Source organism: Salminus brasiliensis, chromosome 6 (assembly GCF_030463535.1).
Source record: "Salminus brasiliensis chromosome 6, fSalBra1.hap2, whole genome shotgun sequence".
In the NCBI taxonomy this organism is placed as follows: Eukaryota; Metazoa; Chordata; class Actinopteri; order Characiformes; family Bryconidae; genus Salminus; species Salminus brasiliensis.
In genome coordinates, this window is record NC_132883.1 from 1797301 (window position 1) to 1815064 (window position 17764).

Consider the following 17764-nt stretch of genomic DNA (forward strand, 5'->3'; position numbering starts at 1 on the left):
ACAGAAGGGACCGAGACAACAATGTCCATGTTTTCTACAGTCACTGGTTTAGAAGATTTTGTGGAGTCCCACACGGCTCTGTTTTAGGGCCTGTGAAACTGATGCTATTTGTGACAGGAATGTAGTTTTGATAGTGGAGGACTGAAGTATGGATCTACACCTTCAGTTTAAGGGGTTAAGGTGGCATAGTGTAGTGTAATCCAGGTCATTCTATAGGGCTCACTTACTTTACTTCACTATTTTCTGAAAAATACTGATGGTGAAACTGGAAACCTGCCATTACCATCACCAGGCGTCAGAACCAGTGTCAATGACAATGACTTCTGGTTTCTGATTACATACATTTAGTAAATAAATAAGAATTGGGCTCTACAAATGGCCAGAAATGCATTGACACTGTCCACTGATTTAGACATTGACCATTATCATAAGACTCTATTCACCAATCAGCCACAACATTAGCATCACTGACCGCTGACGTGAATACCACTCCCGTTAAGGGGTGGATACAGTCTTTTAGGCTGTAAGTAAACGGTCAGTTCTTGAAGGTGATGGAAAAGCAGGCAAAATGGACAAGCGTAAGAATCTGAGACACTTGGATAATAACCAAACTGTGATGTTCTAGACAACGACTGGGTCAGAACATCTCCAGAACATCAGGCATCAGGTCTTGTGGGGTGTTTCTTTTAAGCTGTGATGTTCAGTACCTTCCAAAAGTCCTTCAAGGAAGGACAGCCTGACAGGATCACAGGCACCTGAGGCTTACCGAGGTCCACCTCACGACCTATAGAATCTAAAACGCTTTGACAAGAACCAAACTGTGACGTTCTAGATGACATAAGGCTGGTCTTGTGGCGTGGTGTTCCTGGTAGACACTGGTGGTCAGTACCTACCAAAAGTGCTCCAAGGAAGGACCACCATGGGCAAGGAGGGACCATGAAGGTGATGAAGCAGGAAAAATGGACAAGAATCAGACTGTGATGTTCTAGACAATGACTGGACTGCCAGAACATCTCCAGAACATCAAGCAGGTCTTGTGGGGTGGTGTTCCTGGTAGACACTGGTGGTTTGTACCTACCAAAAGTGCTCCAAGAAGGGACCACCATGGGCATCCAAGGCTTACTGAAGCTCACCACTTGCAGGACTTAAAGGACCTACTACCAAATACTACAGGCCACCTTCAGAGGGGGGCCTACATAACATTAGGCAGGTGGTGTTAATGTTTTGGCTGATTGGTGTATAACGATAATTGAATGATAATAACGACAGATATGGGTTGAAAAACATTTATTACAAATAAAATTCAAGCTCAGTCATGTTTTTTTATTTTATATATTTTATACACACACACACACACACACACGTCATAACTGAATGTATGAATAAGGAGATAAGGCATAAGCAAAGAAATTAACCACACTACTCTGAACTGCACTGAACTCCACAGCTGGTCCATCGTCAGCCTGTAACGCCGACACCGCCTCGCTGGCCACGTTTCTAATACAACCAACAACCACCACCGCTCTGCATCACTCTCGGATCGCCGGCTTGTGCGGGCCGAGCTAGACAACGGTGGAAGAACGAACAAACTGATCACTGTTCATAACATCGTTAATGTTCCTCGATAAAGGGCGAACACCGCCCTCAGAAAAGTGCATCCACCCGTCACATCACACCACATCAGTAACAGCGCTTTACTTTCTGCTGCGTCCACTCACACACACATCTACAAGGTTCTACGCCTACAGGGCATCCCATCCTAAAGCGGGCCTCCACAGGCCTTTCTGAAGTAGTGTCAGAACAATCTGGACTTGGACTCAAACTGTGCTGAGAGGACAGGAGCACTGAAGAACACTGATGATCTGATCTGATCCAGTGGCTCCATCTGTCCTGTCGGCGGGGTGGACCTACATATTAGGCATGTAGATGGTGAAGAAGGTGCTGATGCAGGAAAAATGGACCAGCATAAGAATCTGAGACACTTGGACAAGAACCAGACTGTGATGTTCTAGACAATGACTGGACTGTCAGAACATCTCCAGAACATCAGGCAGAGCAGGTCTTGTGGGGTGGTGTTCCTGGTAGGCACTGGTGGGCAGTACCTACCAACAAAGTCCTCGAAGGAAGGACCACCATGGGCATCCAAGGCTCACTTCACCACTTGCAGGACTTTAAGCTGTTCCAGATACCACAGGCCACCTTCAGATGTCTTGTGGAGTCGACATGCCTCGACAGGTCAGAGTTGTTTTGGTGGCATGAGAGAAGGCTACTCAATATTAGCTAGGTGGTTTTAATGTTATGGCCGACTGGTGGACACCATGCGGTCCAGCAGATGGCGCTAACCCCTCAACACTGTCATTTCTCAGCTAATGGACTCTTAAAAAGGTAGGAGGAAGCCGGCCACTCTGCAACGGAAAACCCCATTATAGTGCTGCTAGTGCCAGGGCAGAAACGATGGCTGTAGAAGATACACGTCCTGTGCAGGGTCATCTGGTGGAGAGTGTGCTCCTACGGCAACGTCTGGCCGACGTCTGCATCAGTTTTATGAGCCAAGAACAGGCATAAATTCATATGATGGTAAATACATTACATGGACAAAAGTATTGGGACACCTACTCGTTCACTGTTATAAAAGAGTATTAAAAAGAGCAGATCCAGATTTTGTTGGAGTAACTGTCTCTACTGTCCAGAGAAGAGGGGTTTCTACTAGAATTTGGAAGGGGAGCATTGCTGCATTCAGCAACAAGAGCTAGAGTTATTGACTTCAGAATGTTGGATGATGATGATCACCACCTCATCCCATCCTAAAAGCACTGGATGGAGCTCCACCACCATCACCATCATTCCAGAGAACACAGTTCAACACAACTCATTGCTGCTGGGGGGCTTTATACCCCTCTCTAGCCCACGCATGGCGCCAATAGGTCCATCAGTGTTGATCTGCTCCAGGGAGTCCTATTCTATTGGCAGTACTCTTCACACTCACACATCTCTTTATGGAAAATCTTATCTATCAGCCTAGTCCAAGTCCAAATCCAGGTAAAACTAACGGTGCAGTCTTGAGATAAGCCCGGATAATGTAGACTTCACATTCACAATAGAATAGAAACACACACACACACACACACACACATACACACACACACACATATACACATGCGCAGTGTCCAGTCCTATGCAACAAGTTAGTCACGTAAAAAGGGGTTAGTAACCTCAGAATCTGAATCTGAGAGGATTCCTGAAGTCAGTAAATAAAAAGAGCATGCTTCGTGACGTCCCACCCCGACGTCACGGCTTCCGGATTACGGCCGCTACACACACACACACACACACACACACACCGTTATTTCTTGGCAATCGTGAGTACGCAATTTTCCCCTGAATTCTTTTAGACTTGTAAACCTACAAGAGGCTGTAGCCAAGTGTTACTCTAAAAACCATCACTTTTCTCTTTGTAAAAATAACATCTGAAAAAGAAATATCAGTGCATAGCAGATTTACAACACCCCCCCTCGACCCCCGCCCACCCACCATCACCCACCCTCACCCACCCCCCACCAAAAACCCCATCATATCTAATCCTTAGTGTTCAACGGGCTCTTCCGTCATTTTCCTGCCTCTCCCTCGTCTTTCCCGTCTGTAACACCCCCCGATTCACCGCCTCCGCTCACGCATTCACTCATCCAGCATCTGTGGAGATCTGCCCCTCTGTGAGGTCGTCAGGAACCCACTCAGAGCCGCTTCCCTCGGCCTAAACCTCCAGATGATCCACGGGCTCCTTTACGTACAGCCCTCACAGAGGCACAGTCGGGAGTCCCTAAACCAGAGCGGTACAGTACAGGACAGGCCACAGTGCTAATGTGTTACAGCCACCAGGTGTGTTCTGCCATATTACTGGATGAGCGATAAACAGTTGTACGGTCCAGTGGCGTATTTCGGTGCTTTTTGAGGTCTATTATTACAGCATCTGTGATGATAATCATATATTTGCAGTAAATATTAACATGGCGACGCTTCAAAAGCAGGGCTGGACGATACGGAAAAATATATCACAATACTATTTTTTTTGTTTATAATTTAATAATAATTTTTAAAAAATCTATCCGGATACTTGTTATGCAACATTTGCTGAACTCCATCCAAATAAACAGGGTTCATTATTAGTTATTTGCAATAAAATTTGATCCGTTTTCTTTAAGCACTGTAAATATCCATTATACGCCTCGAAAGCAAAAACCTTGTATCTCCAAAATGGTCATTTTACAGGTGATGGAAAAAAAAACGTTTGACTTTCAATGGAAGTCAATAGAAAACTATTTTATTCCAGGTTATTATTATTATTTTGGAGCATTTCTATTGGTCCGTTCATCATGAGAAATTCTTATATAATATAAAGAACAACTGCAGATTCATTATTATGAAGAAAAGTGGAAACTGTAAAAAAAAATTAGGATACAAGGCTTTTGCTCTTTAGAGGTGATAAGTGCTGTGTTGGAAAATGAATTTGACTGAATAAATTTGTACTCAATAATATTACTTATGATTCCATTTACAGTTTGTATCCATAAAAAATAAATTTCATGATATTTATGGTCACACATCATCCAGACCTGCCTTTATGCAAATGTAGTTGATGAACCTAAAAACAAAAACTAAAAAACTAAAAATAAAAAATCAACTGTGCCATGTGCAAAAGTTTGGACACCCCCCCAGCTTGCCCAGCCAGGGAATCGAACCCCAGTCTGCCACAAGCAAACCTCTTCAGAGCTTGACTTTCCAAACCTTCTGCTACCACTCAACAACCAGGGGCTCCTCTAAGCAGCTCAGCTGCTGAGGACCTGAAAGTGAAGATGCTACAAGGCAGCAAAGGCTACATGTCATTTAAGCAGGGGGGGCACAAACTTTAGCAAACTGTAAATACACTATATGGACAAAAGTATTGTTGATCTGCTGCAGAGAGTCCTATTCTATTGGCAGTACTTCTCTACAGCGACTAAACAAGCTGTGTGCACATCAGCAATGGGTGCAAGCTAAAGTAGCTGAATGTGTTTATCAATAGGGGTGTCCACAAATATGTGGACGTACAGTACAGTGCATGTGTCTGTGCCATAGACCGGTTCACTGGTGGCTATTAGGCTTAGGCTTTTAACCCTTTCAGCACAGCTTAGTGTTTCCTTTTGTTCTGACCCTCAAACAGCTTCCTAATGACCCAGTGAGCTGAATCAGGCCTGCCGTAGGAGGTGCAGCGCTGCAGCCCTCTACGATCCACAGTGTGAGTCTTTTTCCATATTGCTAGTGTTGCGCTATCTAATGAGGTGGAATGCTGAGCGGCGATAGTGCTTTGTCATTGTGGAGATGTAGCTGAAACGCAGGGAAAGGAATAACAACCCTTCCTGTCCAACAATTCACAGCCTGGGTGAGTGTGTGTGTGTGTGTGTGTGGGGGGGGGATTCAGACAATGCCTTTAAAAAAAATACACAGCACACGATTTAGGGGTAAAAGGTACAGGAGGAAGAGACGAGGCAATTTGACCAAACACGAAAGACCCAGACAAGCGATAAACATCCTGAAACTGATGGAGCTGAGCCCCCCACGCCCACCCCACCCCACCCAGATGGAAGAGTGACCATCTTGGCTGCTCGGCTGTGGATGATGTATGGTGCTCTTTAGCGGGAGCTCGGCAGAAACGCTGATGGTTTCCCCTGCGTAAACATGGGCTTTAAAGCATGAAGCCTGGCTGAGTGAGATGAGGGTCTGGTAGCTGTTGCATAGTGAGGAATGACAGTAGCTACGTTTCCATCAGTTTTCTGTACAAAATACAAAGTGATAGAATGAAAATGTGAAGGAGGAAAGTCAGATTTCTGCTGCCCAGCAGCTCGCTTTCATCAAAGCAATATAAAATGAGGTTGTTTAAGTTTTGCTTTATCAATAAAAGTTATGTTAGAAACCTTCACTGACTTCTCCATTACATTCTAATAAGAATAAAATTTAAAAATCACTGAACTTTCTTTAACTATTATTTATTGTATTAAAATAAATAATAATAAAAAAGAATATTACATTATGTTTTATTATTATTTAAAAAACACAAATAAAAGCATATTTTCCTTTGTTTAAATTGTATCCTTTTTTGGTTGTTTAAAGTTGTATTTAATTATTTTGTTGTATTCATTTCATGCTGGTTTATTATTTTTATTTATTTATTTTACTGTATAATTCTATTTCTTGATTTTTTATTTTATTCAAGTTCTTGATTTATTTTTATTGTATAATTAAATTTTTTTGGTTTTGCTTTTGATTTATATTATTGTAGAATTGCATTTCTTGATTTTATTTGATTTATTTTATTGTATAATTACATTTCCTGGTTTATTTTTATTTAATGTATTGTATAATTACACATCTTATTTTTTTTATTATTTTATTGTATAATTACATTTCTTGTTTTTGTATTTGATTTTTTTTATGTTTCTTCCTCTTTTATGTTGATTGTTTTCCTTTTAATGTTTGTTTTTGCTCATTTAAATGTTGATTTTAGTTTAAATTATTTAAAGTTGATTAAATCATTTTTAATTTTGTTCTGTTAGGTTTATTGTAAATGCTCAACTACACTGAAAGCAGGGTCTCAGTAAATGTACAGAGCTGTTTGTGAACTAGGCTGAAGCTGTCTGTGTTTTTTGGCACATAGAAATCTGTCCTAGGACAATAAAATTATGAGTAAATGTTATTTTCCTATGTCAGAGTTTCACACGATTTCAGGAATCGACAAAAAGCTTATGCACTAAAGGTGAATGGGAGTTATGTCTTATTGCCATTTAGAGTTTCCAGAGCCTACATCCGCATCCAGCCATTTGAAGCAATAAAATAAATGGATGGAAACGTAGCTAATGATGTTAGTTGCATAAGTACATCGCTGGCTGACACAGCTTAACCCAGCTGGTCTTAGCGCTCACTGGCTTTTCACTGCTGCTGGTTACTGTCGGGACGCGCCCAATTTCTCGCCGTTGTTGGGGAAGTGACTCTGGGAGTTCAGCGTTCCCTCGTGATAAAAACTCTGCCTCAGCTGTGAGTCACTGATACAGCTGGCCGAGCCCAAGCAGAGCGTGAGGAAGAGGCCGCAGGAAGATAAACAACAGAAGCAGTGATGGGACTGGAAGAAACCTTAGAATAAACCTTGTGGTGGACTCGTGACCCCGTGACCTCACTTCCCCTGGCCAATCACGATGCTGCTGGCAGGGTTGTTGACAATGTCGTCGTACTGCGGCGGAGCCTCCTCCTCGATGCGTATGTCCATGTGGCCGACTGCCTCCTCATAAGAGGGGGGCAAGTCCGCACCGCTGCCACGTGCAGGTGTGATGTCAGCGCCCGGGAAGGCGGGGCTACTGTGGCCGCTGATTTCTGAATGAGGGCTGAGGTCATGCTGGTAGTCTCGCCCCCACTGGTCCATAGACACCACGGCGAGGGAGGGGTCTCTCAGGGGTCGGCCAATAGAGGGGCTGCGCTGGGACCTCTTGCGTTGGTGACACTTCCACACTGTGATAGAAATGGCAGCGATGAGGACAACCACCAGCAGCAAGGGCAGGATCAGGTAGAGGGTTTTGGCTCCGCCCGCGATGGACTCCAGTCCGCCTGGTCTGGGGCTGCTCTCACGCTGGTACTCCTCCCAGAACCGCTTCTGCAGCCAATCAAAATGCAGGACAGAGGGATCAGATGAGCATATGGGTTACGTTCATATTGTTATCCGACTTTCTGCCTGGAATAAATGCTGGGCTGTACTGATGAGGTTCAGTATCTGAAGTTTGCATTAAAAATGTTTCCTAAGAAAAAATCTGAAATTTTTATGATTTATATTATATTTATTACTATTATTTTCCATGTATTATATTCATTTATGATTAATATTCTATTGTAAGGCTAAAACGGCTAACTAAACAAAATAAAAAATTCAGCCTAAAGAATTTTATTATTTTTTACTTTACACAAAATTATTCCTTAAAATTCTTTATTTAATTTTTTTAAAAGCTTGTTTTCCCTCAATTAAAAAAAAGGCTCTGTTGTTTCTGATAAGATGTTAAATCCATCATCAAAGGCTATGTTACAAAGGACTACATAAGAAAACAACAAGAAGTTTCTTAAGTAAAGCTGCACAATATAGCTTATATATTAATGTTATTAATATATAATTAATTAAATGCTATAAATCTTTGCTGTCTAATCTAACAGGAAAACCAGCCCCATTGTTCTGATTTCCCATGATGTGTCTACAGATTATATCTGCCTAATATTGTTTATTTTACTCCAATCTTGAATAGACAGAGTGCATAATTCATATCAGGACATGTTGGCATTAATTTCCAGGGGAAATCCCTATATTTTTTTTACACCTCAATGTATATCACTGAATAAAAAAAATATATATTGCAAGTCAGTTTTGTTTGCAGTATCATCCAGCCCTAATTGAGACTTTAAGGGATATTTAGTTAAGAGATATAATTAATTTACTTAAAAAAATGTACTTTAAAATGTATATATTGTTTGAGAACTAAATTTAAGAACATTTAGCCTCTCTCACCCAATGTTCAATGTTCTTAAAACCAGTGTGAGGCTGTTATTAACTAATATGTTTATCTTTTTAAGAATACCAAAAAAATATCTTTCTTAAGTAAAAAAAAAGAAAAATCATACAATTCTTAAAATTTTGAAGAATATAATTTTTCTTAACTTGTTTCTTAAGCATGAAGTTAAGACAAAAAAAGCAAGCCAAGAAGAAAGCCCACTTTTTTAACAGAAATATTTTCTAAGCCTTTTATTGATGGATCCCACAGTCAAAAGTTTGTTAAACTTTTTGGAAATCCCACAAAATGTCTTTCTTAGGTGAAAACTTACGAAGAAAAAACATAAAATTCTTAACAAGATTTTTAAAGAATATAAAAAAACAAATCTAAGTACAATTTCTTTAAGAAACATTTGGAAATCCGACTCCTAAACTTTTTTTTGTAATTTACCCGCCTGTCTTTGTGCTCCGAGATCAGCCGCAAATCTGAAAAAAGCCTAAAGCCTGGGATGTGAACGCAGACCACAGCTACAGTGACTGCATCCAGGTATTTCAGGAGCTCAGGTACTGGGTTTACAGAAGAACATCTGCCACACCTAACTCTGCTATAGTCAAGTCCTTGCATGCTGGAGAGACATTTGTTTAGTGAAGGGAGAAAGGATGAATCCAGCAAGCCTGTGTACACAACACTCATGTTCCCATGTACAGAACACATGTCCATATTCTCAGCTGTGTAACTGCGAGTGTAACTTTAGACCTCTTGTGTAACTGCGCTGTGTAATATTAGATCGTCCCTCTATTCTGTACATGACCTCAATGCCCTTAAACAAGAGCTCCTACATTCTTGAGCGTAATGTCATGTTTCTTTTCACAGAACAGAAGAACCACAGTCGGTAAACACTCAGTCCTTCTGGGCGGAAATTAAGCTGGCCTGTTTGTAAAGCTGGACATGGGAACAAGGTGTATTATTCCCTGCATTGTTTTTAGTTCAATGGTCAGAACCCTGAGGAACCTCCACAGAGCAGGCTGTAGTATTTGGATGGGGGGGTCATTCTCAGCACTGCAGGGACACTGACTGACACCGACTTGGCTCTAGCTGTCTGCTCAATGCTGGGTGCTGCTGCTGCCTGCCTACCCTCTAGTCCAGACTCTCCCGCTGTGTAACTCCCCCCTTTGTTTTTCCGTCCTTTCTGTTTCAATTCAATCTCTTTCTTTCCTCATGTACTGACATGACCTGTTCTTACTGTTCTGTCCCAGTACTGCCCGACCCAGCTCTCCGCCACCCTGCTGCCTGCTACGATACTGTACTGCTTTGGATCCTCGCATTGATGCATTCACACAACTCTAGATACTGCACAGCTGTGCATATGACTGTTTCACCAGCCTGGACTTTCACATTACTACACTCACTCACAACCTGCTCTCACATTAGCCATAGTCACATTACCTACCATATCCCAGTTTTTTGTCCAGTTATTCTTGTTTTTCTGTAATCTGTTGTGCTATCAGGTGTCGGAGGATCCCCTCAAAAGGGGGGAATGGGTTCCCCTTTTGGGTCTTGGTTATTTTCAAGGTTTCTTCCTTTTAGTGTGAAGGAGTTTTTCTAAAAACTTACTCAAAAGAGGTTTGGACCCGGATCTCTGAAGCTGAGAAAAGCGCTATAGAAACAAATCTGAATTTAATTTGCTGAATTGCTATCTGGGATCAGTATAGGCCCCAAAAACACTGACCAGTCTAACCTCTAATTTTAGAGATATGAGGTTTATTTGTGACAGTAATGGTATTCATATATATCAATATACTATATATATTTTTCAATATATAGGAAAATTCAGTTTTCCATGAATTGGACCCTGAGAAAGTTGGTTTAGCACCCTTAAAATATCTAGGAGCTGTCAGCAAACTCAGGCTTCTACTGTTCACAATAACCCAATAATAACTCAGCGTGCAGTTTTTTTTATGTAGCTATGGTGTAATAAGCCTTTAATATGTATTTTTCTCACCAAGGCCAATTTGCTTTGCTGCATGCCAAACTAAGCCAGGCTCAAGATTATGAGCTTAAACTGGGGAGCCATTCTTTAACCCAGAATGAATCAGAATCACAACCAAGTCTCTGAGGAGAGCTCTGAGGGAGGTGACCACACTTCCTCCTGATAACGCACATCCTGCTCGCAGGAAATTCCACCATACAGCACAGGCGAGGGAGGGGGGGATTGTGTACTTGCAGCGACTTGTCCTCACCGTTTTCTCGTTGTTTTCGAAAGCCTCCCTGGCCTCCTCGTAGTTGCACACCTCCTCCCTGCACTCCCTCTGGATGTTGCCGTTCTTCATCTCCTCCAGGAAGAAGTTCGCTCTCGGGAGCCTCCTCAGCACGGCGTGGGCCGTGTCCGCCGGCAGGAATACTGCGGAAAGAGGGAGCACCCGAAAAGCAGGCGTGTTTAGAATGGCAATGACGGCGATGTAAACAGATTCACATGGATTGAAATGCACCTCCTCAATGATCGGCTGTTAATCTGCATGATGGTCCCCTGCTGCTCTGTCCTACAGCGAGACACACAAGCTGGTGGACACATGTTTTTTTTTTATCTATTTCAAGGTCACAAAATGTCCAAAAGCGTACTCTAGAAACTCCCAGATACTCTTCCAGAGATTTGTTGCCATTCAAAAAATTTATATTTATCATTTGGTCTATTAAAACTTTATTAAAGCGTCCACAATGTCGTCACGGACAAAAACCTTGCATCTCCATTTTTTCCATATTTAATTTTTTTACATAATGTGACTCACTAAGTTCATTTCCCAACCTGTCTTGATCCCTTACAATCAAGCCGCCTATTTGTTTTAATGACTGTGCCTTTAAGACTGAAATATGTAAATCATCTTTGTTCTGATTGGCTGCACTGTTTTTACATGTAATTAGAAAAAACAAGTGTGAAACACTATGGATATCCACTGCATGTCCAAATGTTTGTGGACACCCCTTCTAATGAATGCATTCAGCTACCTTAAGTTGCACCCATTGCTGACACAGATGTGCAAATGCCTGGAGAGAAGTACTGCCAATAGAATAGGACTCTCTGGAGCAGATTAACATTGATGAGCCTATTGACACCATGCTGCCTAATAATGCCAGGCGTGGGCTAGTAGAGGGGTATAAAGCCCCCCAGCATTGAGCTGTGGAGCAGTGGAAGAACTGTGTTCTCTGGAATGATGATGGTGGAGCTCCATCCAGTACGTTTGGGATGGGATGAGTTGGGGATGATGGAGGTGGGATGGTGATTATCATCCAACATCCTGACTTCACGAACACTCTTGTCGTGAATGCAAACAATCAAATCCTCACTGCAATGCTCCTCCAAAACCTAGCAGAAAGCCTTCTTCCCTGGACAGTAGAGACAGTTACTCCAACAACAAAAGCAGGAGAAACTTTTTTTAATACCTTTGATTTTAAAAGAAACGGTGAATGAGCTGGTGTCCCAATACTTTTGTCAATTTATTATATATAAATGTATTGGATTTTGTGACCTTACACACATATTTAGAAAAGGTGTAAACCCCCTGTGCACCTAAAACACGCACTATTAGAGGCAATAACGGACGCAGAGGGCAGGGCGAGACACATGCCCACAATGTGAATTCCTCTACGACACAAAAGCTCCTTTGACACGGACCCATCTTCCCTGGTAAAAGAGCGGCACCAGGGCCAGTCTGTGTTTAAGGACAAAAAGACAGAGAAGCCTACTGTTCCTCTGCCCTGAGAAGCGAGCACACTCTCTCTCCCACATACACACACACACACACACACATACACTTTCATACACATATGCACACACACTATGATTCAAGACCTGCAAGGAATCTGATTAGACAGATTACACTTCAAAAGGGTGTAATTACAGAGTAAGCTCTTCTGCTGACGAGCAACATCACTCATTTTATTATATAAGGTTATACATATTTATTAACATATTTTTATCTTATTTTATTAGTAAATATTTAATTTAAACATAATTTAATTATTGTAAATGCGATTGGACAGTCATCAGAGCAGACCACTGCTAGCTGTACTGTGCACGACTGTATTTGACCAAAAAAAAAAAACCAAACACTTGGATTTGATCTGAACAGTATTTGTGAATCATTCAGAACTGGACTCTAATTAAGAGCTGGGAGTTTGTGTGAAGTTACGGTTCTTGTGATGAATTATGTCCTTAAAAAAACTTACTTTACTTTACTTTAGATATACTGTAAACAACTGCATGCTTCATCAAGTTTCATCAGTTTTACAGGTAGACACTTTCACTGACCACTGACTTTATGTTTATCTGGGTTTATTCTAATGTTATATAGAGTTAATTACAGGTAGACACTCTCACTGACCACTGACTTTATGTTTATTTGGGTTTATTCTAATGTTATATAGAGTTAATTACAGGTAGACACTCTCACTGACCACTGACTTTATGTTTATTTGGGTTTATTCTAATGTTATACAGAGTTAATTACAGGTAGACACTCTCACTGACCACTGACATTGTTTTACAAAGAAAAAATGCATGTTTCATTAAATAAATATATAAATAATATATATCTATAAATATATTTATCTACTTTTTAAAAATATTTTCTGCTGATAATGATTTACTCAGCTATGCCTTGTAATATATGTATATATTAAATAACATTTTATTCAGTTTAATTGAATTTAGTGCGCTCTACAGCTACAGCTGGGCAATATGACGATATTTTGTCGTATCGTGATAAATTCCGTTATAGTGATTCACAATATTCTTCTCTAATCATATGGAGGAGACTGTTATTACTGCTTAATAAACACTGATCAGCTGCAGGGTTCATTACTAACAGTGTAATTAGACTGAAGATGAAGAGCAGCAGATGTTGAGTATTAATCACTGTATTCAGTACAGGAGAGGATCTGAGTAGTAGTTTATAAGTATCTGATACTGATGTATTTAGTCTGTGATTACAGTATCGAGATAAATACTCTTTAAATATCGTGATATAATATTTCTACCATATCGCCCAGCCCTGCTCTACACCTGATTACTGACAGTGTTACATGTAAAAAAGCCTTAAAGGTCCAGTGAAATATTTCACAATTGCGACTCTATTACTCATGCAGTGGTCAGATGGGTGGTTTAATGCCATGATCTCATCATCATCATCATCATCATCATCCTCATCAGCAGCAGCAGCAGCTCAGACTGGGTTACAAAGGACATTCTGGTCCCATTACAAACCAGTGGCCGCCCAACTGCACACAACCAGTACCTTATATTTATACCCACCAGCTCCCATGATTCCTGCAGCTTTGTCCACTTCTGACAGACCCTGGAGAGGACAGAGAACCCAACACTGTCAGATCCCACCATCACAGTGATGCTCCAGCTCTCAGCTCTCACACAATTACAGGTTCTAGACACTACAGGAGAACCCACACCCTAAAGTAAGCGACTCCTCGACTGTTCTAGGCAGAATTACAGCATATATCATCTTTACTGCCCGTAAAAGCAGGGAGATAAAGCCGGGGAGTGTGCTGGAGGGCTGCTAGCTCAGAGCTACCGGATCAGCGAGCAGCTGAGATTCCCAGGCTGAGCCTCCAGCGCTGCTCCCGCACCATTTACACCCCGAACGGCTCCAACACACGCCCCGGCTCCACCTCACTAACACCGGCCATGTGTTTACATGTGCTCCGCGTGGAAGCAGCTTCTCGAAACGTGTCAAATGTCCTAAAAAAGGCAGAAATGTGTGTGTTTACCTGCTCGCTCCCCAAACTGCGCCCCAGTGGGTTTTCGCCTGGATGTGACACTGCGCATGCGCACACATGCGCTGTTGCTCCACACAGACATGCTGAGGAGGGGAGCAGTGATGGAGGAGAATCTGGGAGAAGATGGAAATCGCAGTGTTTCCCCCAGTTTACAGCTTCTGTGTTTGTGGATTTATAATATCGATTATTTTATTAATTTATACAGTGCTATTCAAAAGTTTGGGCACCCCTGGTCAAACTACAGGTATTGTTGATGTTGCTGTAAGAGTAAAAACGTCCTTAGAGAGACACACCTTTCCACAATTTAGACACAATGTCTGTTCATGTGCTTAATTTAACATATTGCAAATAAATATATGGATGAATAAATGGAAATGGTGTCAAAAAGGTGCACCCTTTAAAATGATTTACTTACTAGAGTTCACTTACTAACACATATACATATTCATGTCCTTTGTCACTAAAATAATAACTAAATACAAATAGAATACTATTATAAATTTATTATATATAATATGATGAAATAAAAAGTAGTGTTTTTTGTGTTTTCTTACAAGTAGACACTCTCACTGACCGCTGACTTTATGTGTATTAGGGTTTATTCTAATGTTATATAGAGTTAATTACAGGTAGACTCTCTCACTGACCGCTGACTTTATGTTTATTTGGGTTTATTCTAATGTTATATAGAGTTAATTACAGGTAGACACTCCCACTGACCACTGACTTTATGTTTATTTGGGTTTATTCTAATGTTATATAGAGTTAATTACAGGTAGACACTCTCATTGACCGCTGACTTTATGTTTATTTGGGTTTATTCTAATGTTATATAGAGTTAATTACAGGTAGACACTCTCACTGACCGCTGACTTTATGTTTATTTGGGTTTATTCTAATGTTATATAGAGTTAATTACAGGTAGACACTCCCACTGACCACTGACTTTATGTTTATTTGGGTTTATTCTAATGTTATATAGAGTTAATTACAGGTAGACACTCTCATTGACCACTGACTTTATGTTTATTTGGGTTTATTCTAATGTTATATAGAGTTAATTACAGGTAGACACTCCCACTGACCACTGACTTTATGTTTATTTGGGTTTATTCTAATGTTATATAGAGTTAATTACAGGTAGACACTCTCATTGACCACTGACTTTATGTTTATTTGGGTTTATTCTAATGTTATATAGAGTTAATTACAGGTAGACACTCTCATTGACCGCTGACTTTATGTTTATTTGGGTTTATTCTAATGTTATATAGAGTTAATTACAGGTAGACACTCTCACTGACCGCTGACTTTATGTTTATTTGGGTTTATTCTAATGTTATATAGAGTTAATTACAGGTAGACGCTCTCACTGACCACTGACTTTATGTTTATTTGGGTTTATTCTAATGTTATATAGAGTTAATTACAGGTAGACGCTCTCACTGACCGCTGACTTTATGTTTATTTGGGTTTATTCTAATGTTATATAGAGTTAATTACAGGTAGACGCTCTCACTGACCACTGACTTTATGTTTATTTGGGTTGATTCTAATGTTATATAGAGTTAATTACAGGTAGACACTCTCACTGGTCACTGACTTTATGTTTATTTGGGTTTATTTTAATGTTATATAGAGTTAATTACAGGTAGACACTCTCACTGGTCACTGACTTTATGTTTATTTGGGTTGATTCTAATGTTATATAGAGTTAATTACAGGTAGACACTCTCACTGGTCACTGACTATGTTTATTTGGGTTTATTCTAATGTTATATAGAGTTAATTACAGGTAGACACTCTCACTGACCACTGACTTTATGTGTATTTGGGTTTATTCTAATGTTATATAGAGTTAATTACAGGTAGACACTCTCACTGACCACTGACTTTATGTGTATTTGGGTTTATTCTAATGTTATATAGAGTTAATTACAGGTAGACACTCTCACTGACCACTGACTTTATGTGTATTTGGGTTTATTCTAATGTTATATAGAGTTAATTACAGGTAGACACTCTCACTGAACACTGACTTTATATTTATTTGGGTGTATTCTAATGTTATATAGAGTTAATTACAGGTAGACACTCTCACTGACCACTGACTTTATGTGTATTTGGGTTTATTCTAATGTTATATAGAGCTAATTACAGTTTTTAAAGTTTCTCCTGGACGCCCCCCAGTCCAGCCAGCACAGCGTGGAGGATGTGTTCACCTCCATCAGCAGCAGCAGCAGCAGCAGCTCACCTGATTTACCATCATTAAGCCCTGATTTACCACCAAACCAGGTGTTGATCTGAGGAGAACTCTAAATAACACTAGACTCCATGAGGAGAACTTTGGAGATGTTCTAATGATGAACACAGTGATGGAGAACCTCCACCACTTTCTGTAGGAGTGTTATTATTATTAGTGATTATTCTAATATCAGTGATTTACTAAGCAGATTTTAGCTCTGATTATCACAGATAACTAAAACCTTTGCGGGGTAGCCTGCTGTCGATTAGTCTTACAAGCACAGTATTAAAACCCACACAAATGTCATAGATGGACTGGAGGGTGTGTGTGTGTGTGTGTGTGTGTGGGGGGGGGGGGGTATAAAATGTAAGAAATTACAAGATATGGGCCTTTTAATGACATTTCCAGTATATCCAGATCTTTAATCTTGAGGTTTGGGTGTTCGGTGGTTGTTGGTTTGTTAATGCGGACAAAAGTTCGGTTGATATTCAGACCCCAGTGTATGTGTGTGTGTGTGTGTGTGTGTGTGTGTGTGTGTGTGTGTGTGGATCTGCAGACAGGCTCTTCTCCAGATCAGAGCGTGGTGTGTTGGAGGCTGGCCTAACACTCACTAGCATATTTTTGCCCCACAGAGCTTTTCTCCCTGATTGGAATCAGTTTCCATCCAGTGCAGCTGCAGAAAGACTTTGCCAGAGGACACATTCGACCCCATGTCCCGCAACACTGCGCACACACACACTCTGCGACTCAGCCTATATCACACACAGCATTAGTAATGTGCAGACAGACTGGCGTACATCATACAGTCATGTGAGAAAATGAGGACACCCCATGAAACCAATGGTCGTCTGCACGTCTGATCTTCAGAACTGGAGGTAATATAACTGAACACACACAACCGAAGAGTCTGCAGATGGTGCCTAAAGACGTCTGATTTCACCGTTGAGTTTGGTGAAGTGGCTGCAGGTCAGATAATCTTCTTATGACTTTTCCATTAGAATTTTATATTTGCATGCAACACCAGTCTCACGAGATTCTCAGCAGATTCTTGGAGGGGGGGGATTTGAGTCTTATCAGATAATATATATTATATAAAATATCTCTATTTACCTTCTCAGAGTAAATGGCCACCCAGCCCGACCTGCTGGAAGACTGCCCGCTGAGGTCCCCTCTACCT

At 40.8% G+C, this 17764-nt stretch overlaps 1 protein-coding gene across 1 annotated transcript; it reads right to left on the minus strand.

The window, feature by feature from the left end:
- Positions 1–6370: 6370 nt before the first annotated feature.
- Positions 6371–14372, minus strand: prrg1 (proline rich Gla (G-carboxyglutamic acid) 1). Its single transcript, XM_072680761.1, has 4 exons — positions 14334–14372; positions 13864–13906; positions 10796–10956; positions 6371–7675 (listed from the first exon to the last, which is right to left on the minus strand). Exons 2-4 carry the CDS (start codon positions 13871–13873, stop codon positions 7202–7204), a joined length of 645 nt encoding a protein of 214 aa, XP_072536862.1. The 5' UTR covers positions 13874–13906; positions 14334–14372; the 3' UTR covers positions 6371–7201.
- Positions 14373–17764: the final 3392 nt, after the last annotated feature.

What these genes read in the sequence shown, in the direction of transcription:
- prrg1 (XM_072680761.1), bottom strand. An exon ending in TCGAAAACAACGAGAAAACG is followed by an intron (nt 7,676 to 10,795) that starts GTGAGGACAAGT and finishes GATTGGCTGCAG; the next exon opens with AAGCGGTTCTGGGAGGAGTA.